Here is a 25,578-nt window from a genome sequence, read left to right as displayed (position 1 = left end):
AAAAGGTAGACTGAAGAAGGACTATATTGGATAACCTCTCAGTGCCTTTGCAGTTCAAATTTTCTGTGGATGTAGGGAAGGGGTTGGGTTTGGAGAGGAAGCAGAGAGCATTCCAGGATGGGAATGACATGAGGGATGTGGCCTGGTGGAGCAGGGGTTGAAGGATCCCCAGACAAGCCAAGAGAAGGAAGAAACTTCCTTAGAGCCTGGTCCTGTCATGTTCCCTGGAAGCACTCCTTTCATTCCTCCCGCCCTCACTGTAATTGAAGACTCCTGGGGGAACTGCCAGGGCCAGAATGGCAGGAAATTGCCTTGCGGCCAGTGGGGCTTCTCTGGTTACTTCCTTCTGTGACCGAGGGACGTGATGGCTTCCTGTCTGTTAGCTGGGTGTCTTTGCCTTCTTGTTCTGCCAAGTTCCCAAGAAACCTTAGCTTCTGTTACTTCCATTTTTGCCCAGCTCCTTTGCATGGGATTTTATCCCCTGTCTTATCCAGCTCTCTTGCTCCATATGAGTGATCTGGAAATGTTGGGTTCGTGACCAACACATTTTGTAGGACACCCAAAACACATTGTTTGGAAGTAAGCCAGAGATACAAATGGATATCCAAACAGCTCTGGCCATGCCTGTTGTGTCCTCTCCCTTGAAGGGGGGTAACTTGTATCATTCAGTAACATAATTGTTTTTCTCATTACTAATTATATATGCTCGCTGAAGATAGCTCAGAAAATACAGAAATATGTGTAGAAGCAAATGCAGATTATCTGTTACCCCCAAGAAATATAGTACTTGACAGGAGACAAGGGTGACAGCATGAGTGAAGGTTAAATTTGGTGCTGGCCTGTTGCCACCCCCTCCAACTACTTCTTCCTCCCATAGCACCTCTTGATCTCACCCTTGTGGAATTTGCCTGTCCTGTATACCATAAAATGGAAGGCAAACTGGAAAGTGTACAGTAACACTTACCATGTCAAAGGCATATAAGCGATAAAATATCTCATATCAAGAAGGTGTTTGAAATCTAAAACAGCAATATTTTGTCAGAGCTCTGCTACCACTACCTTATTTCTGAAGTGTTGTGGTGATAAAGTGTTGTGGGAATGTCTAAAGAGATAAGAGACCATCTGAGAAATTCACAGTGCTCCCTGGGAATTAGAAAAAGACTCACAGTACAAAGAGGCAAGAGTGTTTAAGTACAAAGCAGGGCTCATAAATACGCCTTTCTCTTTTGAGGAAAAAAAAAAAGAACAGCCAACATTAAACAAAAAATTGGGTGATACTAAATCCATCCCAGAGATCAAGTTCTTGTTATAGATAATAGTTGGAATTTATGTTTTGCTTCTCCTCCCCTCCCCAGGTAGATAGGATCAGAATGGAGAGTCCTTATTTTTGAGCCCTTGCATTGAGACTCTGGGAGACAGAGGACTTAGAAAACTCTAAGGTATAAGTGTTAAGGTCAGGTCTTTGGAGTTAGTTAGACCTGGGTTCAAATCCCAGCTCCACTCAGATGGTCATCAAAACACCCTTTGTGCCATCTGCTGTCTTTGACATTGGGGATATAACATTGGACAATTTAGATAAGGCCACTACTTACATGGAGCTTACATTCTAGTGGTGGGGGGAAGAATGTTTAAGGTTGAAAGGAGAACACAGTGATATGATTGGAAGTAACTGGGGACTGCCTTAGGTTGAGTAGTCAGGAAAGGTCTCTCTGAGACTAGACAATTGAACTATGACCTGGATGATAAAAAGAGGCCAGCAGCGAAGTAAGTCAATCGGAGAAAGACAATTATCATATGATCTCCCTGATATGAGGGAGAGGAGATGCAACATGGGGGGTTAAGGGGGTAGGAGAAGAGTAAATGAAACAAGATGGGATTGGGAGGGAGACAAACCATAAGTGACTCTTAATCTCACAAAACAAACTGAGGGTTGATGGGGGGAGGGGGGTTGGGGGGGTGGGGTTATGGACATTGGGGAGGGTATGTGCTATGGTGAGTGCTGTGAAATGTGTAAACCTGGCGATTCACAGACCTGTACCCCTGGGGATAAAAATATATGTTTAAAAAAAATTTATTAAAAAAAAGAGGCCAGCAATAAAACAAAACAAAACAAAAACTTCTAGGGGAAGAACATTCCAGGCAAAGTAACAGCAAGGGCAAAGGTCCTGAGGCAGGAACAAGCTTAAGTTTTTATACAACGAAATACCAGTGTGATTGAAGCAGAGTGAGCCAGGGAGAGAGGGAAGAGATGAGGTTAGAGAGGTCAATACAGGTCAGGTCACACAGGGGCTTTGTAAAAATTCAGCTAGTAATCATCGTCATCATCATCAAGCAGATAAGAAAAAAAGGAAGTTGACCAATTGAGGGTATATTGTTCAGTACCAACTGGGACATTTGAATCTGACTAACTAGGGCACAGGGGTGTTACCGTAAGGTTTGAATGATGTGTTGAAAGTGAGCCTGAGGAAAATAATTCTGAGAACAGGGTACAGGGTGGCCATTTTTTGTCTATCATCACGTTTCTAACACTTGAATTTCTCTCAAGTTCTCTACAGTTACTGCTTTCTCCGTGAACACCAAATACACAAGTTCAGTGTGACTCACGACACCATCAAATGAGGTGATTAAGCCACTCTGAACATATTTGTTAGGAGGAGTGTGGCTAAGGGTCAGGTTCCCTGGGGCTACATTGTTTCTTGGTGCACCTGGCTTACTAATATTTTTTTTCCTCTCTCTCTTTTTTTAAATAGGGAGAGAAGAAGTCCTATGGAAAGCCATGTGGGGGCCAAGACTGCAGCGGTGGCTGTAAATGCTTTCCTGAGAAAGGATCCAGAGTAAGTGGCTTCTTCCATTGCTGAAAGACACACAGTCAAGGGAGTTGTGATCTGAAGTGTGTGTGTGTGTGTGCGCGTGTGTTTCCTTTAGACTTAAACTGCTTAGAATCCACTCTTGTGACTTCATGGAATAAGCCAAGTGGTGAGGACCAGCTGGAAGGACCTTTGCTAACCAGATGAGATGCAGAACTAAATTGGTCAAGGTCTCTGCGAGAGCAGAAAGAGATTTCCTTTGTTGACTTAATGCCAACCTTTCCTCAAGGTTTCATCTGGAGTACTTCCAAAAGCCAATTAGGTTGTGAAGAACCAAATTATGTTTGTAGATAGACATGCATTTTCATAGCTCCTCTTTAGCCACTCGGTTCTTCCCTCTGGGTAACAAGTGGTCCAGTTGTTATCTATCGGGATGGGACTGGTCAAAAGTCAAGAGTTTCCTTGGGATGCCTGGGTGGCTCAGTCTGTTAAGCATCTCCCTTCAGCTCAGGTATGACCTCAGGGTCCTGGGATCGAGTCCTACGTTGGGCTCCTTGCTCAGCAAGGGGCCTACTTCTCCCTCTGCCTGCCGCTCCCTGCTCATGCTTTCTCTCTCTCTCTCTCTCTCTCTGACAAATAAACAAATGAAAGCCTTGGGGCACCTGGGTGCCTCAGTTCGTTGAGCATCTGCCTTCAGCTCCGGTCCTGGGATTGGGCCCCCTATAGGGCTCCCTGCTCCACAAGAGGCCTGCATCTCCCTCTCCCACTCCCCCTGCTTGTGTTCCGTCTCTTGCTGTGTCTCTCTCTGTCAAGTAAATAAATAAAATCTTTAAAATTAAAAAATAAATAAATAAATGAAAGTCTTATAAAAAGAGTTTCCAGGGTAGCCTTAAAGTCCAGAAATTCGGGTGACTGCCCATAAAGAATGATTTACAGATATTATGTTAAAACCTAGGATTTGTTTAAAAACATTATGGGAAATAATTCAGTGTTTTGGTCCTTATTGGTATATCACAGTGAGCACCATGTGTTAACAGAGCGTTTCCATCAGCCCTTGTATATGCGTATAGGAAGCATTGCTCCAGCTGATTTGTACCCCTGACTCTCACAAAATAAACTGACATCTTTAGTGTAACTCAGGGGAAAAAAAGGTATTCAAGGGGGTTCATTTTTACAAAATGAAATATAATCTATGTCCCTGGGATTTATGGCCACCCTGTGAATTCAGATCTTCTGACTTGCAGCTTTGTGTCTGCACTCTGATCACATTCAAACAAGCCTAAGAGCTTAGACTGTCAAAGGGAGGGAGCGTAAATAGGTCAACCAGACCCTCAAAAACATGGCCAAACAGGGAACAGAGTGGCCACTCCACCTTCTCTTTCATTATCTTCCATTTAGAGTAAAGTGAAATATCAAACTACGCCAGAATTTGAAGGAAGAGAAAAAGCCATCTCCTCATCAAAAGGGACCAGACCTATTATACATTAAAGGCATAGACTTAGAGAATCATAAAATATCAGAAAGAGACAGTATCTTAGTGAGCTTCTCATCTTAACCACTGATTGTACAGAGAAAGCAGACTCTGAGAAGGAAAATGACTTCCCGGGGTCACACAGCAAATTGATGACAGATTCAGACTATTACCTGGGTCCTTTGATTTCTTGCCTATTTACTTTTACCCACTGTTGCCTCCCAGAGAAGTCATGTTCACCGTAGTCACCGAGGCACATGCCTCTGCCTCTAATCTTTAACCAGGAAACACTTTGGAAAAAAAGATGCTTCTATAACAAATATATGAATATATTCTTAAACAACATGTAAGTGATAGAGGTTAAGAAGTCTCCTTTGTGATTCCAGTCCCCCTATTGTCTTTCCGGTCTTTTCTTGTACATTATCAGAGACCTGTAGAAATATGAGTAAAAAGTTACATTTTCTGTTTTTTTCCCCAAAATACAATCATATATTGTGTCTTTTTCTGTTTTTGTTTTTTTTTAAGCCATTTAATATGTCCTTAAGATCTTTTTCTCTCCCCCATAGTTTAATCCATCCATTCGTTCCTCTTTTGATGAATATCTTAGGTTGTTTTCAAACGTTTGCTGTTTTAAAAAGTGGCAGTGCCCCAGTGGAAATTCTCAAAACAGACCTTCTTGTGCATATAGGATCAGAATTTCCAGATACAAGGTAATAAAGATTTTTAATTCTCAAAGCTAGTGCTCATTTACCCCGCAAAATACTCCGGTTTACACTCCCATCAGCCTCGTACAGGAGTGCCCACGTGTCTACACCCTTGCCAACATTTAATACTTTTGCTAATTCGGGTGGAAATCTTCCCAACTGCCAGACTACATGTGAGTACAAGTGTCTTTTCCCATATTCATGGAGCATGTGTATTTTTTCTGTGAATTTTCTGTACATGTCCTCTGTCCACTTTCATAATGAGTGATTCTGACCAACTTATCTTTCCTCTACAAAGATACCATAAATAAAAATGGCCCAGGTGGAAACATGTGAGATTTGCAGTTTGACGCAAAAAAGCATTTCCTGGCAGGTTGTAGGTGATAGGAGGCATTGGTCAGATGCCACCACCTGGGAACTCAGAAGTAGATCCAGGCTGCTGGTTGGGGGTTTAGAGCCTTTAAAAGTAGGAAATCTTATTTATACATCTGAACAGACCTTAGTCCCACACCAGACAAACATGCTGAAGGTGACCGCATTGTTTGACCTCTGGCTGAGATTTTGATCTTTGAAGATAGAAGCCAGTGGATTTCTTCAGTAAGGAGCTCTCATTTGGTTTCCAAACATATGGAGCCCTTGTCTGTTTTCTTCGTTGAAAACATGGGTGGTTGGGGCACCTGGGTGGCTCAGTGGGTTAAAGCCTCTGTCTTCGGCTCAGGTCATGATCATGGCTCAGCTCATGGTCCTGGGATTGAGCCCCGCATCGGGCTCTCTGCTCAGCAGGGAGCCTGCTTCCTCCTCTCTCTCTGCCTGCTTCTCTGCCTACTTGTGATCTCTGCCTGTCAAATAAATAAATAAAATCTTTAGGAAAAAAAAAAAGAAAACATGGGTGGTTGAAGGGCTGTGGGACTGAGAAAAATAGAGTATCACCACACTGATTGTATTTTTCTCAATATTTAAAAGGTTCGGAGCCCGCACAGTTAAACACAGTCCTGGAGCTTATTTGTGAAGTCTGTGGTTGCTGGGAACATTTGTCCAGGTTACTGATCCAGACCAAGCTGTAATTCTCAAGTCAAAAGACCAGGGATGTCCTATTTCCCATATAGATCAGGGGGCCGATGCATGTGGGGCAGACCTTATGCACACAGATGCTGGGTGCCACCCAGGCCACCAAGTCCCTTTGAGTCACTCTCCCTACCCTCCTGAGTTCCCAGGGCCAAGCAGGATTGTTTAAACTGACTCCAGCTCTGTTGACCCTGCAGAGCAGCCCCTCAGTATCCCTTTTGTGCAGATGTCAGAAAGATTTGAGACTGTTTTCCTTAGCTGAGCAGCGGGCCCCATTTGGATTTCAAGCTGTTCCCTTAGAGCTCTGTGAGCTGGGAGGGGAATGGAATGTCGGGTCACCCCGAGATATGCCTCAGCCATTTGCGGGGCTACCTCCTGCCTCGGGGAAACATCCAGTACATAGTTTGCTGGGCAGTGTGTACCTTTCCTTTGCCAAAGTCCTCTTGAACTGACTAGGACATTTACAAAACACCTAATACTCCTGCACAATGGCAATCCAACCCTTTTCTGGTTTAAGCACTCTCAAACTGCTTTCTCGATGGTTTGCCCTGCCTGGTAAAAAGACTTTGCCTGGCATTGGTGCACTGCTTTGGTACTTTTCCAAAGCACTGTCTCCCAGGGTCCATATTATCTGTATGCCACAAGGAAGTGTCTTGGCCAAGCTCACTAGCCTGTCCACGGTGAAACTTGCTTAGCCTTTTTTAGGCAAATGTCAACTTTAAAAGATAACATACCTGCTAATGTTAAAGAAAGGGTTTCTTTTTTTCCCTTGGACATTGAAATTTGGACTTATGATTTGACTTTCTGTTTTCTTTCAGGGCGGGGGGGATATTTTATTACCTGGGAAAACCATTCTTTGGAGTTTTTTTCTTCCCTGTATTTGGTTGGGAAAGTGGCAGCATTAGATCAAACAAAATATATCCACCTTTTCCCATCTTTCCCTACTGGATTTGCAGGTTGTCTCTGCATTGTACTGCATTGGTGTGTGCTTGAGCTGGGAGCTGGTGGGACTGTGTGTTTTATTCCGAGCCCGCTGTATTCCTTAATACGATTTCAGACTTTTCCCGCATTTTCGAGGTGTTCTGGCTGGCGTTTATATACAGTACTGTGAGCTCCTAATTATGCATGCCACCTAAAGGATTATCACAGGTAATCCCAAACCATGGGGAATACTGGGATTCCCCTCCTCCCCCATCAAGGCTGTTTGTCCCTGTTTTACCTCTGTGTCCTAGCTAGAGAGTTTCACATGAAACACCCCAGGTCTTTTATCTCCTCATCTGCTGCCTGCTTCCTGCTGCTTCTCTGTCAAAAACTGTGTGTTTCCCATGAATTCCAGGCCCAGATGCATTGACCACTAGTTTTGTTTTTTGGGTTTGATTTCCTTTGGTTTGGCTTTGTTTGACTCTCCTGCTGCAAACAGCTGGCGTTCCCTGTGTCAGAAGACTGGTGCCATAGCTACCCAGAGGCCTTTCCACTGGCTCCTGATTTGGGCCATTTTGGTGGACATCTTTCCCTTTTTCCCTGTGCACCCACCCACCCCCACAACCCTACCCTGACTGACCGCTACCATGCACACCCCAATGTCCTTACCCTCTGCCAAAGCTTATGTTGCACGTGAACTCCTTGGGTGGCCGGGCCTTGCTCCAGCTGCCTGTTAATGGGCAAGCCTCTTGCCTTCATTGCCCACCCACCTGTCGGCCCTCTGCAGGCTAGCCTTGCTGCGAGCACCAGTCCCCAGTAACCTGGTTGTTGCCAGATCCAATGGACATGTTTCATTCTTTATCTTCCGTTGCCTCTCTGCTGCACGAGACACCTCCTTCCTTCCTGAAATGCTCTGTTCCCTTGGATTTCATGATGTTCTCTCCTTGTGTTTCTCCTATTGTGATTAGGACTCCCAAGGGTTTTGTCCTCATCCTACTTCTCTGCTACATCTCCTCTCCCTAGGAGAGGGTGGTTTCATAGATGCCAGGAATTTCCGCTGCCACTGATACAATGATAAATATTAAATCTCTACCTTTAGCTCAGACCTTTGTCTTTAGCTTCAGGTCAGCTTAGTCAATTTCTTTATTATTATTATTATTTTAAAAGATTGTATTTATTTATTTGGCAGGGAGAGAGAGAGAGAGAGAGAAAGAATAAGCAGGCAGAGGGAGAGGGAGAAGCAGACCCCCCTGCTGAGCAGGGAGCCTGATGCAGGGCTTAATCCCAGGACCCTGAGATCATGACCTGAGCTGAAGGCAGATATTTAACCAACTGAGACACCCAGGCACCCCTGGCATGGTCAATTTCTTACTGACCATCTCTGCTTGGATTTTACTGGCATCACAACCATGTCTCATACAGAATTCCCCTATCACCTCTCACCAGACGTGTCCCTTCCTAAGTCTTAGCCATCTCCTCTATCTCAGCAAATGGCACCACTTTATTGCTCAAGCCAGAAACCTTTCTCCACCATCACCTCCAGGTCATCATCACATCCTGTCCGTTTCTCTTCTGAAACAAAGCCCAAATCCATCCACTCTTCTCCATATCTATTTGTCCAATCCAGGCCCATATAATGTCTTGCCTGAATTACCCTCTGAGCCCCCAGACTGGTCCTCCAATTGCCAGTCTCAGTCTTGCCCAGCTGTGTGCCATTCTGCTGTTACAATCTTTCCACAACATAAATATGATCCTAAAACTCTTGCTCAAAATCCTTCAGTGGCTCCCGGTAGATCTCACAATAAAATCTTAGCTCCAGTAGGCTTAGGAAGTCCTCTGTGGCCTAGGGCTTGACTGCCTCTCCCACAACAGCTCTCACCACCAGGAGCCTCCTCCTCCAGAAAACCAAACCAAACCAGACGCCTGAACTGAACTCCTTATAGTTCACAGAACCTGCTGTTATTTAGTAGGGCTCCAGGTTTTATACCGGCTGCTCCATTTCCATGTACTCTCCTTCCACTGGCTCTACCCTCTCTCTGCTGGCTTGCTTCTGTTTACCCATCCTTTAAAACCAAACACAGGTTTCACCTCCTTGTGGAGCTTTCTGTGATCTGCAAGGCTGAGCTTATCTCCTTGCTATTCCTCTCGTGCTGAATCATAGCAAGCTACCGACTTGTCCGCTCTCCACTAGCTTAGGAACTCCTAAGGGGCAGAGGCTGGGTCTTTTTAGATTCCGTGGGGGCAGTAGGCACTACCAACTGTTTTGTAAAGGACTGACCAACTGACCAACCAGTTGGGATGGGTAGGGGTCCAGCCCTACTCTCCACACCCTGGATTAGATGAGAGTCCACTGTCTTGGGGGGACTCTCTTCTGCTAAAAAAGGCAAGGGCCGGGGCAGTCATTTCCATATTGTTTCTAGTTCCTATTAGCTGTAAGCAACAACCCCCTACTTCCCCACACTTTGGTTCCTATAGCGATGAGTTCTTCCTCAAAGATGAGGCTGTTCTTGAAAAATTGTGAGTCAAAGGTAATCACAGGCTTTCTTTTTGACAGTGATTGCACTCTCCTCCCCACCAGGCCTCTTAGCTTTCTGAAAAGTTAATGGTCTTGAGTTTCCCTTGTTCCCCTCCCCTCACAGGAGGAAAGGAACAGCCTTTGAGCAGAGAAGTAGCCATCAGGTGGTCCTAAGGGAGAGAGGTTAAAAAAAAAAGAAAAAAAATTAAAAGTCTCTGTGGAATTCAGTATACTATGATTATAAGTACAGGATAATTGGTGATAAGGTTAAAATTTAGTGTCTCTGCACCAAATCAAGGTGCACTCATAGCCCAGTAGATGTTTGTGGTGATCTTAATCCACTCTTTGATCGTTTGGGGGCAGCGTGGGGTTTATCCATACTAATGAGGGAGGCTTCTGTCAGGAGCCAAGAAGCCGGAGGAGGAGATAATACGCAGCAGTGACATCAAGAGTTCCACTTTAGATATCCACAGACCCAGGCAGCAGTCCAGAGTTTTGCTAACTGGATGACTTTGGACTGATGCTTTCCCCTCTGAGGGTAAAATGAGGTAAAATGAGGGTTTTGTGCTGGGTAATCTCAAATAGCCCACCAGCTCTGATCAACTAAGACACCATTATGATACTGCACCTTGATAGTCTCTTGCCCCCAGAGTGTCTTATGATTTCTAGTGTTGCAGGGAGATATGGAAGGCAATGGCTGACGGTGTCTGACCCTTTGGAGTCGTGTCTGCGCAGTTGCCTGAGATGTAAATCAATTGCTGTGGCCTTTTACTGCCGATGCTGGGAGCTTCTCACAGCTGAGGCTGCCTTGCCCAGGAGTTCTTTCTTCCCATAGTTCTGGCTTCACAGACCCACTCTTTAGGCTAAGCATTGTTTGAGCCTCGCACTGCTTGCATACATTACATACACCATTCCGATGAAAGGACACAGTTCCCCTCTACATCCCTGGGGAAGAGTTCTGTGCACAGATCTCTAGAGACCTCTTGGTTTTCCTGGGATTGGCCCGCTGACCCATATGTCAGAGACATTGGCTTTCAAGACATGGGTGAGTGTCCCGCATGCCAGTATGTGACATACTGTCTTCTCATAGAGTCTGCCATTATCTTCCCTTGCCAGCTGGTTACCCCTTTCCTAACTTCTTCCTTTGGCCATCCATTCTTCTCTCCCTCTTGCTCTGGCATTTCTAGCTCTCCATCCCTCCTTCCCACTGTCCCACCATGGCATCCTCACCCACTTCTTCCCCTCTGCTTTCAAGTTGCCTGGGATCACTTCCTGTGTCACTAGTCCATCTTTGGTCATCTATCAAAAGGCATGTTGTCATGCAGGATATTAAAACTTAGGATTTGTTTAAAAACATTATGGGATAGCATGCCTGGGTGGCTCAGTTGGTGAAGTGTCTGCCTTCAGCTCAGGTCATGATTCCAGAGTCCTGGGATCGAGTCCCACGTTGGGCTCCCTGCTCAGTGAGGAATCTGCTTCTCTGCCCTTCCCCTGGCTTGTTCTCTCTCTCTCTCTCTCTCTCAAGTAAATAAATAAAATCTTGAAAAAATTACGGGATATATTCAAAGTCTTGTTCCTTATTGGCAAATTGCAGTGAACACCATGCATTGGCAGAGCGTTTCCATCAGCCTGCTGACATCCACCAGCAGCAGGATTTCATAAAGAGTTGCTGGGATGTACTTTACAGTAGCGTACCCACTTTTCCAGAAATTTGTACCTTCAGAGCCTAGATCAGTGGGCTCCAAAACTGGGGGGAGGAGGGAGCACCACGCACACAAGTCAGTCTGTTGGCAGTATTAAAAAAAATATACTACAATTCCCCAATTAAATTGAGAAAGTCTAGAAAACAATTCAGATTTGGATTGAATTATTTAACTTATGTAAAGTGCTTATGACTAAGTACCCTGTGAGCGTTAGCCATTATTACTGCTATTGTGGAGTCTGTCAAATATGTGGTGCACATACTGTCCCGGGCACCCTCATCCAGTGGGTCTGTCTTTGGCTTTCCCGTTGCATATGCCCCATGAGGCATTCTGAAGGAAGAGTGGGAGCCCAAAGACAGGAGGGGTGATGCTGGGGTCCTCACATTTTCCTCCCATATCTATACCAGAGATGTCACTATTTCCTTGGGCCCAGTTAAGTGGATTTATGGATTATATTCTCTAGCTACAGTAACCCTCACAAAATGGATAAATGGCTTAAGAAGATTCCTACAAATAAACCATGTCTTGAAGATAAAACTCATAATGTGAGCATATGAAAATGGCAGCACTCACACTCCTAGACTGAGTTTTTCCATCAGCTTCATTATAAGGTAAAAAAACACAACAATCTACCCGACAAAGTGGCAAAAAAGTAATGCAAGAATAATCAAGAAGACTATATGAAATATGGATTTACACCCATTCTCAGTAATGAAAACTCTTGTCCTAAATGCATGTCCTAAATGTATATTGTGCCTTGAAATGTTCACTAATAATATAATTGAAGCCATCATGACAGGACATTTGACATGAGATACATGAGAGTACTTCATCTTTTTACATTTTCTCTATCTTGTGTGTTTCATTATATATATGTAGAGTAGGACATGTATATAATTTCAATAATTATTAATGATATATCATATTGTGTGTATTACATATATAAAGAGAGAGACAGGGGCAGACTGAAAGAGAGGAAGCGTGCTCAATTTTTTTTCCCTGAAAAAGGTAGGCAATCAGAAAGATTTGGAGGCCACTGACCCAGACCATACATAGAATAGATGGGGACCCACAAACAGAGCAAAAGAACTTCTTGAAATCTTTTGCTTTTTCTCTATAGAATGGCTATGCCATCAGCTTTAGAGCTTCACCTTGGCAACTTTACATAAAACAAAGCAATGGGAATCTTAGGAGTTGGGAGAAGTGAGACAGTAAAGAAATGTAAAAATCATAAAATTTAAAATTTCAAGCCTAGAAGGTTGGATCTAAGCCCCAAGTGGCTTATCATAGTTTATAAAAGGCTTTCCCAGCTTGCCTCTAAAAGCTCTTGCCCTCATTTTAAATAGGAAGACATGTGGAAGAAACAGCTTCGGAGAGGTTAAAAGACTTTCCCAAGGTCCCTTGTAAGTGGCATCTCTGAGATTTGAAACAAGTATCCCACCCACCCCCTAGTGTGTTTTCTGCTATGCCAAATGGCCTCTTCATCCCATGACCATAACCAGATGAGCTCACTTGGGTTGTAACTGTTATGAGGGGAGGGACACTTGTGGGGGAGAAAATCATCTAAGATGTAAACCAGATACCAGTAAATTTATAGTCCTTCCCTTGCCTTGGTAGAAGTAACTCCTGACTGCATGTATAGCATCTGTTTAATCCTCGTCTGGGTTTTAAAATGTTTTCCTCATATTCTTGTCTTTTAAAAGCTATAGAAGGGATGCCTGGGTGGCTCAATCCATTAAGTGTCTGTGTTCAGCTCAGGTCATGATCTCAGGGTCCTGAGATCAAGCCCCGCATCAATCCTGCTTCTCCCTCTGCCTGCCACTTCCCTGGCTTTTACTCTCTCTCTCTCTCTCTCACAAATAAATAAATAAAATCTTTTTAAGAATTAAAAAAAAATAAAATCTAAAGAACCCAGGAAAGCCTGGGTTTCATCTGTGACTACAGGTTTTGTGAGGAGTCATGCCAGTTTTCATAGTTCTGGTGTAGGACTCTCCCTCTATGTAGACCACTCATTGTATGGCAGTTCACTGCAATGGAGTCGGAAATGTGTGTAGATGAAATTCCCAAGTATATGTCAGGGAAGTCATTTGGTGTCTATTCTGAGAAGACTTGCATTAATGGAAGCCTTCCCAGACTATTTAAGAAAATTAATTGCATGGCATCTCTCTTAAGCTATAGTAGAAGTTGATGGGGGATAAAAAATGTGCATTGCTTTGCAGAAATTTGCTTCACTGTCATCTCTTCAAAAGAGCTTTTCTTTTAACAAATGGGGCACATGGCCATTTATTTAATGGCCACCTTTATTTATAGAGATCGAGGTCCCAGACTATGTTCTGTATTTTGTTTTTCTCGTTGTGTTGTGTGAGGTTTGAGCCCATTAGACATGATTTAAGAAAGCACTCTTGGGGCTAAACATTGGTGCAGGCACTGTTGGGGAGTGCAAACATATTACAAGGACCAGACCTCTATTTGGAGAGACTACACACACACACACACACACACACACACACATGCACTCCAAGACACTGCATCCAATTGAAAGTCTGAAAGGCAGAGCACAAGTCCTCAAAAGGAGATATTGGTATGGACTAGAGTGATTAAACAAAATATTTTTTAAAATATTATGACAAAAAAAGTTTCTTTAGGAGCACTAGTTTGGTGGGGGTCGTACAGGGCAGATTGGAGTAGGAAGACATGAGAGACAGGTAGAATGCTCCCCATTTTTAGAGATTAAGTGGCATATCCCAGCTCCCTTGGCACCACAGAAAGGAAAGTGTGCATCCTTTTCTGCTGCTCAGATCCTATGTTTCTTTCATTGATTCTCTCCAGCCTTGAACACACACACACAGACACAAATCCACATTCACCTAAAACAGTGATTGGATAACGAGGGCCTCGTTTTAGATGAACGTATCACCTTTTCATTTTTTTTTAATGACCTGAAAGATGGGGCTAGCTCCTTTCCCCCTTATATTCCTCTAACTCCTTGGAAATGAGTATCTCCACTGGTGAGTCACTACTGATCCCAAATGAGGAAATTCGTCCCCAAACCAAGTGGAGTCCACAGCACTGAGGTGACCCTTTTCTTGATTACAGAGGAGACTGTGTGATGCTTTTCTCCATGGGATACTAAGAGCTCCTGCCGTCACTTCAGGGCCTAGGGAGAAAGGCCAACTCAGTGAGTTCTAAAAGAGCTTCTGTTTCCTACTTGACACATTTTGTTACAGGAGTTATGAGTAAAAGGTAGGACTTGGGAACCATGAAAGAAGGAAGCCATTGTTTCCCTTAAGACAAATTTGGAAGTGTGGTCAGCAGAGATATCTACAGAGTACCTTGACATTGTGTCTTTATGCTGAATTACCAACTGTGACCATAGCAGTCTCGTTCCATGGACTTAACTGCGCCCTTGGCTCTGCTATGACAGCTTCTACACTTTTTAATCCTCAGTTTTACAAGCTTAGTCTTAGTCTTTAATTTTTGAGAACCCAAAGGGGGGGGGGAAGCTCATTCCTTTGGACCCCAGGGAAATTACTGTATATGTTCAGTTATTGTCCATATCAAAGAAACCATGATCTCTGTCCCCATGCATGTCTTTGCTAGTTTGAGTAATTGTAGCGACTTGGCATTCCACTGTTTTAGTTGGGCTCCCTCTTGGAGCTAACAACAGTCACTGATTGCTTCCCCCTTCACATGTTGCTGGGGGAATGCCAGTAAAGCTATGAGCAAAGGAGGGAGCAGGGGAGAAACACGCTGTGGGGCCCAGAATGGAATGAGGGGTAAGCAGGGTTCAGGAGCCAGGTTTCCCCAGAGAGAGACAAAAAGAAAGCAAACAAAAGGAAGAGACAGGTCTAAACAGGCTCCCCAGACAGGGCCCCTTTGCTATAAGAACAGAGCCTTAAACTTCACAAAGCTGAGGGAGGGAAGGGAGCCAGAGGTTAAACACAGCCTTTGCAATTCAGTTGAAGAATTATTAACTGAGTATACACAGAGAGAAAAGGCACACATGTTCACATAGAGCAACATTTATTTTTTCTTAAAACCCATTCAGACCCTCCATGAGCTCAGAAATGAACCTAAACCTGTATATCCACATAGATAGTGATCCCCCCAAATCTGAAAGGCAGCCACCCATAGAGACTCGGAAAGGCTCAGGAGGGCACCCAGGAAGACACCCGGAGCCCCATGGTGCCTAACACAGGCTGGTTTTTGAGACATGTGCTGGGGAGCTTAGTGACCTCATTAAATCCATTGTGCCAAGTGTGAGCCCGTGGTTCCAGTGACTGACAACTGGGGTAAGGTGAACTAACTTCTGAGTTTTACCTTCCAAATTGCATCAAAACCTCACTAAAGCTTTGAGAGCAGGATGAAATCATATCTCCTTCCTCCCTTGTGGAGTGAGGAGCCGGGCTTGAAGGCCTCCAGGGTTCCTTGGAGGAACCAGAGCGTGGAGGGCCACAGAGGCCCCTGCCAGGGTATAAAGGAGCCTAAGGACAAAAGGTCCCCACTGTGACCAGCCCCCACAGGGCCTCCACCGGTCCCCGGGTTCCCAGATTCCTGAGGGGAACTTGATCTGGCCCAGGGGCCTGCACGGGCTCTTCATGTCGTCCCCAGAAGGCTCCGTTCCTTGGGAGCCCCAAGCACGAGCTCACTCCCACACCACCCAGCCCCACGGAGGCACGGGAGGCCAGGTGTCTGAGGGAACCTCTCGGGGCTCAGTCGCAAGGCTGAGGTAGGGGCCCTGCCTCGCCCAGCGGGAGCGACAGAACCTCTTCTGCAGCCCAAGGGGGAGGCGGCCGCCCCACTCGAAGCAGCTCGGGGTGACCATAGACCACTGCCCGCTGCCCGCTGCCCCACCGTGCCTGTGGCCCAAACCGAGTGGCCCTTGGCTCTTTGCAATGGGAGAAAAGAAAACAATCGCAACCTGGGAACTTCGGACCAACTGCCAAACGGAAAGGTCCTCAAGTGTCCCTTGTCCCTCACCCCCCTCTACAAAAACCATTTACCTCATGGAAAAAGGGAGGGCATTTAGACTCACAGGACATCAGAGCCGGAAGGCACTTTAGGAATCATATAGTCCAACAACAATTTCATCTTACGTATGAGGGTCCAGAGTGGAGAAAAAATTGATTATGAAGGCCAGGTGTGTGTGTGTGTGTGTGTGTGTGTGTGTGTGTGTGTGTGTAGTGTGTTTGGCAATGAGAGAGAGTGAAAAAGAGAGAGTCGGATTCAGAGACTATATGCAAGCCCAAATCACGAAACTTGTGAGCAGGAAGGCACTTACTCGGCCCAGTGGCCGGATACTCTTTGTCCTTCCCCAGAAATCCACAGGTACCCAGAAGAGGGTAGGAGAAATTTCTCATCTTCATGGGACAAATAAGTCCAGTGGTTGAGAGCACAGGTATTGGAGGCAGATAAACCAGTCTTTTAAGACCTGGCTCTGTCGTTTACCAGATATGTGATCTTTACCCTGTGGTTCACAACCAAGGGCACTCTTGTTCCCCAGGGAATATTTGGCCAGGTCTGGAAAGTGTTTTGATTGCCATAGTTGGTGGGGTGCTACTGGCATCTAGTGGGTAGAAAACAAGGATGCTGTGAAACATCCTACAATGCACAGGACCCTTCCCCCACAATGTGGAATTATCTGGCCCAACATGTCAAGATGTCAAGGTTGAGAAACCCTACATCAAGCAAATGACTTAACCATTCTGAGGTTCAGTTTCTTCATCTGTGACCTGGAGTAGCAGTCACTATCTCACAGGGTTGTTATGATCATTGCATAGGCCAACTCATACACATAAACCAATCGGTGTAGTACCTGACAACAAGTAAGTGCTCCATTAATTATTAGCTATTAGTATGATCAAACCCTCCCTTAACGTCATGTTCTCCTATAGTTGCCATCCCATTTCTCTGCTTCTCTTATAGCATTACACCTTGAAATAGCTGTTTATCCTGAAAATCTTCACTTTTCCTCTTCTCTCTTGAATCCACACTAATTAGGCTTTCATGGTCACCACTCCTTTCTTATAAAGATCACCAGTGACCTCCACATTGTTAATTCCAATGATCATCTCTCAGTCTTCTTACTTGGCCTACCACCACCATTTGAAATGGTTTTTCACTCTTTCTTGAAAAACACTCCTTGCTTGACATCCAAGATACCACACCTTTGATTCTCTTCCCACCTTGATGAAGAAAGTTTCTCAGTCTTCTTTGCTCCAAGTGGAGAGGGACTTGGTCTGATTTGTTTTGTTCTGTTGAATGAAGGAACAAATAAGATTTATTGTGAGGATGGAATAAGATAATGTATGTAAAGAGCTTAACACCCATTAAGCACTTAATAAATGGTCATCATCATCACCACTACTACAGCTGTTATCACTGATGTTATTGTGATTATTATTATTATTATTCTCACCTGCTGGGCTTTAAGGTCCTTGAACATGGGATCAATGTTTAGTGTCTTAATATTCCCTTATATAGAACTTTATTCAATGGAAAAGTATATATTCAAGCCTGGATATATATGCAGAAAACAGTTTTCCAGGGACAGGAAGAGTCGACGAGGGCATGAGACTTCAAGGGCGCAGGACCTTAGAGGAGAAACATATTTGGAAGAGCTTGACCCATGTGTGGGGTGGGCACCTAGAGGCTCATAGGAATCCAGAGCAACAAGAAGGGAGTCACAGCCTAGCCACTTTAAGTCTCCTCTTCATAAATGATGGGACCATAAAACATAGGGAGTAGCAGTTCTCACCCATTAATCATCCCAATTCCTCCTCTCCCAGGTATGGGGGAGAAGTGGAACTGCGGCCAAATGTTAGCATGAACAGAGCTTATCTGTTGGGTTGGACAGAGTAAGCAACATAAATTCACTTTATTCACGGGACTGGTTAAACTTCATTTTCAGTCATCTTGACCTTTGAACAACTTCATACACTAATTGGCTTCTACCGCCATCTTTAAGAACTGGCAAGTGGCATTTATATTAGACTGAGAACTTGGTCCCTTAGGGGTAGCCATTAGAAAAAGCACACAACTCATATTAGGAAACTTGTGAACATTCAACATGACCATTAGGTGTTGCTGATCATTTTAATAACATAATCTAGCAACAGTTGGAGTGAAAATGAGGTAATAATCAAATGGGCTATTTGTATCAAGTTTCTTTTTTCCATTAAAAATAGAATGTCTGGTTTTTATGATACTCGGGCCATTGACTCCTTCTCACTGTGGCATTAAGTGATGGCTAGGCTTTCCTTTCTCTTTTACCCCCATCTTCCAGCAAAATTTCCATAGCTTAGAACCTAAGAAATGCTATTAAATAATACCCACATGTTTCCAGTCCCTGGCCATCCAAAATCTACACTCCTGCTTACTTGCATTATAGCCCATACGCAGTAACCACCCTGCTTTGCAGATGGGTCGGCTTATCTAGCTTACGTAAAACTCCAAAGGACTTTTTTTAAACTTACAGACCCAAATCATTGACTTCAAAGGGAATTATGTTAATGCAACTTTACTCTCAAATCAGCATTTATTTTCATTGAGTTTAAACTTGCCATCAACTCAAAGTTCTTCCAAAAATTAACTTAGTTTTTTATTTTTTAAAACATTTTTTCTTGACAACAGTCTTATTTTTAAGCCTTTCAGTAGGTGCTTAATAAATACACGAGTCACATAAAGGTCACGATGATTTTCCAACTGACTGGGTTGATGGTGGCTTTTGGCAGTTCTATTATTATTCGTCAAAAATCCTCCAATATCCATCTGGGCCCACAGATAGCCAAGGCTCCTGAAAGAAGTGTTGATAGAGCCCAAGGGGGAAGTTGTAATTCATTCTGGAAAGGTGACCCAGCTGCCTGAGTCCCCTGGGCCTCCCATAGCTGCCAAATGAGCTCCTAGCCTCTCAGTCCCATCTGTGATCTAAATGTATCCAGAAACTACCCACTCATCTCCTCCTCTTGACTAATGTGCTCACAGAGATGTATTCTTCCCACTAAGCTATAGGGGTTGCCTTCAGAGCTATGAGATAGTGATTGTCATCTTTTTTGCCATCATCTTCATAAAAAGCAATAAGGATAGCACATAATAATGAGCTAATAATAGTTTTTACCATTTATAAAGTAATTACTCTGTGCCAGGCTTTGTGCTAGGTATCTTACATATGTTGTATCCTTTAATATTTTTAATGAGATAGAAATGTCACACCATGAAGTCCACCATTTTACAGATGAGGAAACAAGGATTTAGTGAGGTTAAGTGATCTGCCAGTTTCCCACAGCACGTAAGTAAGTGGTAGAGCTGAGAGTCAGAGGCAGATCTCACTGGTCCCCAAACCCGTGCATCCCTCTCAACCTCTGTGATGGTCCTTTATGTGTACTGTCCATTCACATTCTCACTAGTAGGGAAACCAAAGAAAAAATTGTAACTTTCTTGGTGCTCTCTTTCACTTCTTACTCCTTTGTCCCTCAAGGGATTGACAGCTTTGGTGTCCCTAGCAACCACCATCTGCCTGCCCATACCTCCTCCACACACAGACTAGTATACAGCACACAGTACCCCTGTCAAAATCTGCTCTCAGCTACTGACATTAATTTGTACTGGAGGTCTAAAAGTCTTTTAGTTCCTTAATTTCTTGTTATACCATCTTTGGACTACTTTTGTTTAATAATAAGTCATTATTTAGCACAGTGATATGAACAAAATTCTGGCAGTAAGAATGGATTTTAAGTTCTGATCTTGTTTCCCCATGCTGAATGTGTTACTCTGGACAACAAACCTCGGTGAGCCTCAGTTTTCTCAGCTGTGAAATGGAAATAATAATAATCCATACATCATAGGACCCTTACGAGGGCCACACTGAATATATATGCTAACTGTATTAATGCAATGCCTTGAAAATTTCAATTAAAAAAATTTTTACGTGAAGAAGGGAATGATAGTATGCCAAGTAGTATACTAATCAAGTTAAATAGCTCTTGCACATTCTTGCCAGTTTAATCAGCTAAAAGCATAAAGATCACTTTTGGCATTAAATCTCTGCCTGTCTTCCTCACAGCAATCACAGTGTTTCCCTTTTTAAGAAATGACAATGATTCTGTGTTGTCATCCAAAAAGCAAAACTTCACAGGACCTGTACGATATTGAGCTCATCCAGAAGCTGCCCAGTGTCAGATTGGGTCTGACCTGCCTGAGATCACGTAGCCCCCACGCTGGACCTGTGTGGTTGGAGAGAGGCAAAAGGCACAAATAAAGTCAGCAGATTGAGATGAGGATCCGGAATCTAGATTTCAAGTCAGGTTATCAGGTTAGGGCTTCAGTCAATGCCAACATCCTCTCCGAACTTGGGCAGGGTGAGCCAGCAGCAGAGTTCCAAACAGCAGGATGCCCTTATGCAATCTAAGAGCAAACACCAGAGACTTGAACTTGACTAATAATAGTAGTCACCATGAATTATTTACCATATACTGGACACTTTGCTAAGGGCTCTCCTCTGCATTCATTATCTCATTTAATTCTCATAATCTGTAATAAAGATAAGTAGTATTAGCCTCCCCATTTTAAAGATTGAGGAAACCAAGGACTGCAGAGCAGGAGAGTGGTGAGCCTGGGATTAGACACCAGATCCGTCTGGTTCCAACCTACATACCCTCAACCGCTATACTATAATAATGCCTCCCACAATACCAGAGTACTGCTGGTAACCACAGGCCACACACTTGGAGACTTAGGCACAAGGATATGATGATCCCAGCAGTAAAGCTGATTTGCTGCTTAGCCAGACAATTCTTGAAGTGAGGCTTATGGTATTTTTCTACTGTGTGGTGGCAAGAGTTGGCCAAGAGTCTGATATGTGGCTGAGACTATTAGGGAGTGGCTGAGATAGATTCTGGGTTGGATTGAGGCAGGGTCTTGCAGGGATTCTTTCTGGGTTTTCTTTTTTTTTTTAATTTAATTTTTTTTCAGTGTTCCAAAATTCATTGTTTATGTACCACACCCAGTGCTCCATGCAATATGTGCCTCCTTAATACCTGCCACCAGGCTCACCCAACACCCTATCCGCCTCCCAAAACCTCCAGTTTGTTTCTCAGTCCACAGTCTCTCATGTTTGTTTGTTTGTTTTTCTCTTGCGGCTGTGCACAAGTTCCACAAGCTCACTTTGCCCTATAGACGGGTCCTGGGATGTTTGTCTTGAGTGCCTTGTATGTACTCATTTTCAGTGGTCACAAATAGAATGATAGCTCCTATCACTCTACCTTTACATTTCTCATCAGCTTCCCTTGATCTATAAAGAAAGTGCAACAAGCAAGAGGAGATGGTTTCTTCCTTAAAGAGCTCTATACTCTCTAACCTTCTGGGAAATATAATGATGCAGTTCTTCTAAGAGGTGGCCTTGATTTGCAAGTATGGAGTCTGGGTCCTGCAGAAATAGCCTAAACAGGATTTCACTGAAGGTGACAGTGTTAAGCAGGTGGCCTCACTTGGAAACCATCTTGGTCCTTTTGGAGGATGGAGATAATGCTGTGAGCTACCTCTGAATGTTTTCTTCCCTCTAGTGGTCAGCGGGAGGAGGAGAGAATGATGGTATATACAGTCCCCACTATTTACTGTAAGTGCAATCCTAGAAGTAACATCCAAAGAAGATTGCTTCCTTAAGAATAATATTATAACTGGAGCTATATATCAGACCAAGGACACTGTACCAAATAAATTAAAAAATATGACCAACAGTTTGTCATAGTAGCAAAGATAAAATTACAGTAGTCCCACAATAATTCTAAATAATCAAATTGAGGCAGATGTGTTATAAGGGGCATAGAGACACTGTACATAACAATTATAAAAGGAGCATCTGCTGTATCATCTTCTTCACCTAAATATAAAATGCCACCTAAAATAAACAAGATGATACACATCGACTAAACATTTTATATACAAGTTTTTTTCACCTTTCTTAGATTTTAACTTGAAAGTGCTTTCCAAAGTAAGTTCTCCCCACAGAGCCATTTATAAAATGAAGCCTCACAGTGACCCAGATATTGTTCACACCATTTCCAAATATATCAGTAAAGTTAACCCTGGCAATTTCCCTTCCTGATCGATTTTCTCTGCATTTTGGCAACATGTATCAATAGGCTTGAAAACATTCACAGCCTCTGACCCAGCAATTCCACTTTTATAAAGTTAATTGAGGGGAATAATCAAAGCATAACAGAAAGATTTATGAATGAAGATATTCCTCGGAGCCCTATTTATAACAGTGAAAAAAGATGGGAAAATACTGAATGTCATACAATAGAGGAATGGTTAAGTAAAGAAATAAATAAGGTATAGCCTTGGTGGTGGAATATTCTATACTCATTAACATGAGGCTTTCTTGAAGAATGAATTGGAAAAATGCTTATGATAGAACGTTAAGTGAGAATTATGGGAAACAAGTATTTGTACTGTGTGATCACAAGTTTGTAATGAGAATAATTCTAATCCATACCCAACTTTTTAAAAAAGACTCAAAGAACATGAAAATTATAGGGGAAATGTTTGATAGGCAGCAAAAAGGAGCCCCCAAAAGACTCTGAGAAAGTATACAGAGATAAAGTGTTAATGGGAGCTGAAGGAATGATGTGGTAGCCAAGTAGGGTTTCTTGGCAAGAGGTCTGGGTCTATTCTGTGAATGAGAGGGAAAGTAGGGGGACCAGTCTTTCCGGATTACCCAAGACTAAGGAGTTTTCCAAGACATGGGACTTTAAGTTAAAATTGGGAAATTCCTGTGCAAACTGGAATGAATTGGTCACCCCAGACTCAAGAAAACATGCGGGTAGATGGGTACTGTCGTGACCTGAGTCACTCAGGAAGCAAAGCACCAGACAGGGAGTTCAAAGGGCTTAATTCTTCTCCCTGCTCTGTTGCCTCTTAGCAAGATACTGACGTAGAAGCTTAGCTAAAGCTTTAAACACCTATCTCACTTGTTGAACATGTTGTTATGCAGACTAACTTCAATTATTCACAAATACAAGGGATTATCAGTAACAATAAACATGTACTAGGCACATACTACATTGCTTTGGGCACAGTTCTAAAATCAGGAAAATAATGATTCCAAGTTTGTAGAATTGTGGTGAAGTAAGTCTAAGTGAGATTATATGTCTAAATATGTGAGTACAATGCTTATCTTCTAGTAAACATCTATTAAACACTAATTCTGATGGTTATGTGAGACTGACCACGTGTCTCCACTTGAAAATACAAATTATGGGAATCCCATAGCACCTAATAGCAGCTCCATGAGATAAGTGCTTCTGTTAAGGCCCCCATTTTATACATAACAAAATTGTAGCTTGGAGAGGTTAATAGTCTTTATCGAGTCAGTAAGTGACAGGGTTTTGTTCTCCTGGTCCAGCACTCTTTTCCACTTCACTAAACTGCCACATGGTGAGAAGCCATTTTGGATGAGGACAGAGCCAACTTTCTTTCATTTTTACTGTAGATTACCTTCTTCCTACCTACATCTTCAGTTTAGTCAAAGCTTACTCTTGGGCTACATAGAGGCCACCATTCTATGGGATATTTTGTTATCAATCCTCAGAGAACTTGAAGATCCTTCAGAAAGGCTGTAAACAATTAGAGGGTCTGCAGGACACTTCTCACAGAGTAAGGATTAACGTCAGTAAGTGTTCTGGTAAATGTTTAACCACTGGCTCTGGAAGAGACAGTGGAGGCCATGTGCAGATATCCATGTGGTAAATATTTCCACTACAGCTGATTTCAAACTGCCAATGTGATTAGCTCCTGTGAACCAAGACTAACCAGTTTAAGCCAGGCAGGCCAGTTCCAGCACACCACTAGAAGCAGTATACTACCTTGGAGTCCATTGCTTTCCCAAGTTTATATAAATTCAGTGAGAATTAAATTCAAGGAGGCTGGTTTTCATATGTGAAAACGGGAGGTGAAGGGAGTACAAGGTGATGGTTAGGATACTCCAGATGATGGGACAATTTGAGGGAAGGCCTAGAAGAACGGAGGAGCTTCTCATTACTCTCCAGGTCTGGTGACAAGTCCAAGTCTGGCCTCTCTTGAAACCTCTCAGCAAAGCCAAAGCTCATTCCTATCATAGGGATTAGAGAAACGTTTTTTCCTTTTATTTTCCTTTACTTTTCATGAGCTTTTTATTTCCCCTCCAACTTTCTATTTTGAACATTTTCAAGCCTTTGGAAAAGTTATGATAGAACAATGAACACTTGTGCATACATATACACTTCACCTAGATTGACCAATTCTTCATATTTTTCTACATCAGTTTTTCCACTGCTTATTTTGATGAATCATTGGAGAGTGAGTTGCAGAAATCTTGACTCTTCACGGTGCCTAAATACTTGAGCAAGAATCTCCTAAAGAAAAGGCACTCAGGAAGTATAACACTGACACAATCTAAAGGTTAGAAAGTCTGTATTCAAACTTCCCCAATTATCTTAATAATTTCCTTAGAGCTGTGTCTTTTTTTTTTTAAAGATTTTATTTATGTATTTGGCAGAGAGAAACACAGTGAGAGAGGAACACAGGCAGGGGGAGTGGGAGAGGGTGAGGCAGGCTTCCTGCCAAGCAGGAGCCCGATCCCAGGAACCTTGAATCAGAACCTGAGCTGAAGGCAGACACTTAACGACTGAGCCACCCAGGTGCCCCAGAGTCGTGTCTTCTTGATACAGAATCTAATACAATATTATGCATTGCCTTTAGTTGTTGGTCTCTTTGGTTGGTCTCCTTTAATCTAGAACCCCAGACCCCTTCTTTCTTTTTCTTTTGTTTTGGATGACATCAACATCTTTGAAGAGTCCAGGCCAGTTGCTTTGCAGAATTGTCTCTCAGTTGCAGTTGCCTGATTATTTCTCTTGAATACATTGAGGTTAAACCTTTTGTTTTCTGCGGCCATTATATCTCTCTCAGTGCCTTACAGTCAGAGGAACATGACGTCATTTCCCCATTGTTGTCAATGTTAAGCTGGATCATTTGGTTAGGTTGGTGTCCAGCCTGTTTCTCCACTGCCATAGTAGTAAAGCTTGGATTCTGTGTGAATATCCCATTCCAGAAGAAGCTTCTTTCTGTTGAAAGTACAAATTATTTTATTACTGAAAACATAAATTACATGGTTCATTGCAGAACCATGGGTTGAGAAGGCATTTTCCCTAATTAAAAGAAAAAAAAATAGAAGATGAGATTTATTAAAAAAAAAAAAACTGGCACTAAGCCTCTTAGCCAAATTCATGAGCAATTCACATGACAAGGGATCTTATCTAAATAAGGGGTTCCTTATCTAAATTGTGAACTGCTGGTGGAGGCTTATGCCCCAGTCTGTACATACATCCCTAGAACTTAGCCTAGTGCCTAGGCTGCA

The 25,578-nt window shown here is 43.2% G+C and overlaps 1 protein-coding gene across 1 annotated transcript in view; it reads left to right on the top strand.

Annotated features, from left to right (window-relative positions):
- The window catches only part of COL4A6 (collagen type IV alpha 6 chain), a 267,989-nt gene that overhangs the window by 124,239 nt on the left and 118,172 nt on the right, over positions 1 to 25,578 (top strand). The window contains exon 4 of the mRNA XM_032837168.1: positions 2,751 to 2,834. Coding sequence (XP_032693059.1) covers positions 2,751 to 2,834 — 84 coding nt within the window. The remainder of the gene's footprint in view (positions 1 to 2,750; positions 2,835 to 25,578) is intronic.

This window comes from Lontra canadensis, unplaced genomic scaffold (genome assembly GCF_010015895.1).
Source record: "Lontra canadensis isolate GAN:19392208 unplaced genomic scaffold, GSC_riverotter_1.0 scaffold96, whole genome shotgun sequence".
NCBI lineage: Eukaryota > Metazoa > Chordata > Mammalia > Carnivora > Mustelidae > Lontra > Lontra canadensis.
Note: the sequence above shows the minus strand (reverse complement) of the source record. Positions and strands in the feature narration are given on the sequence as shown.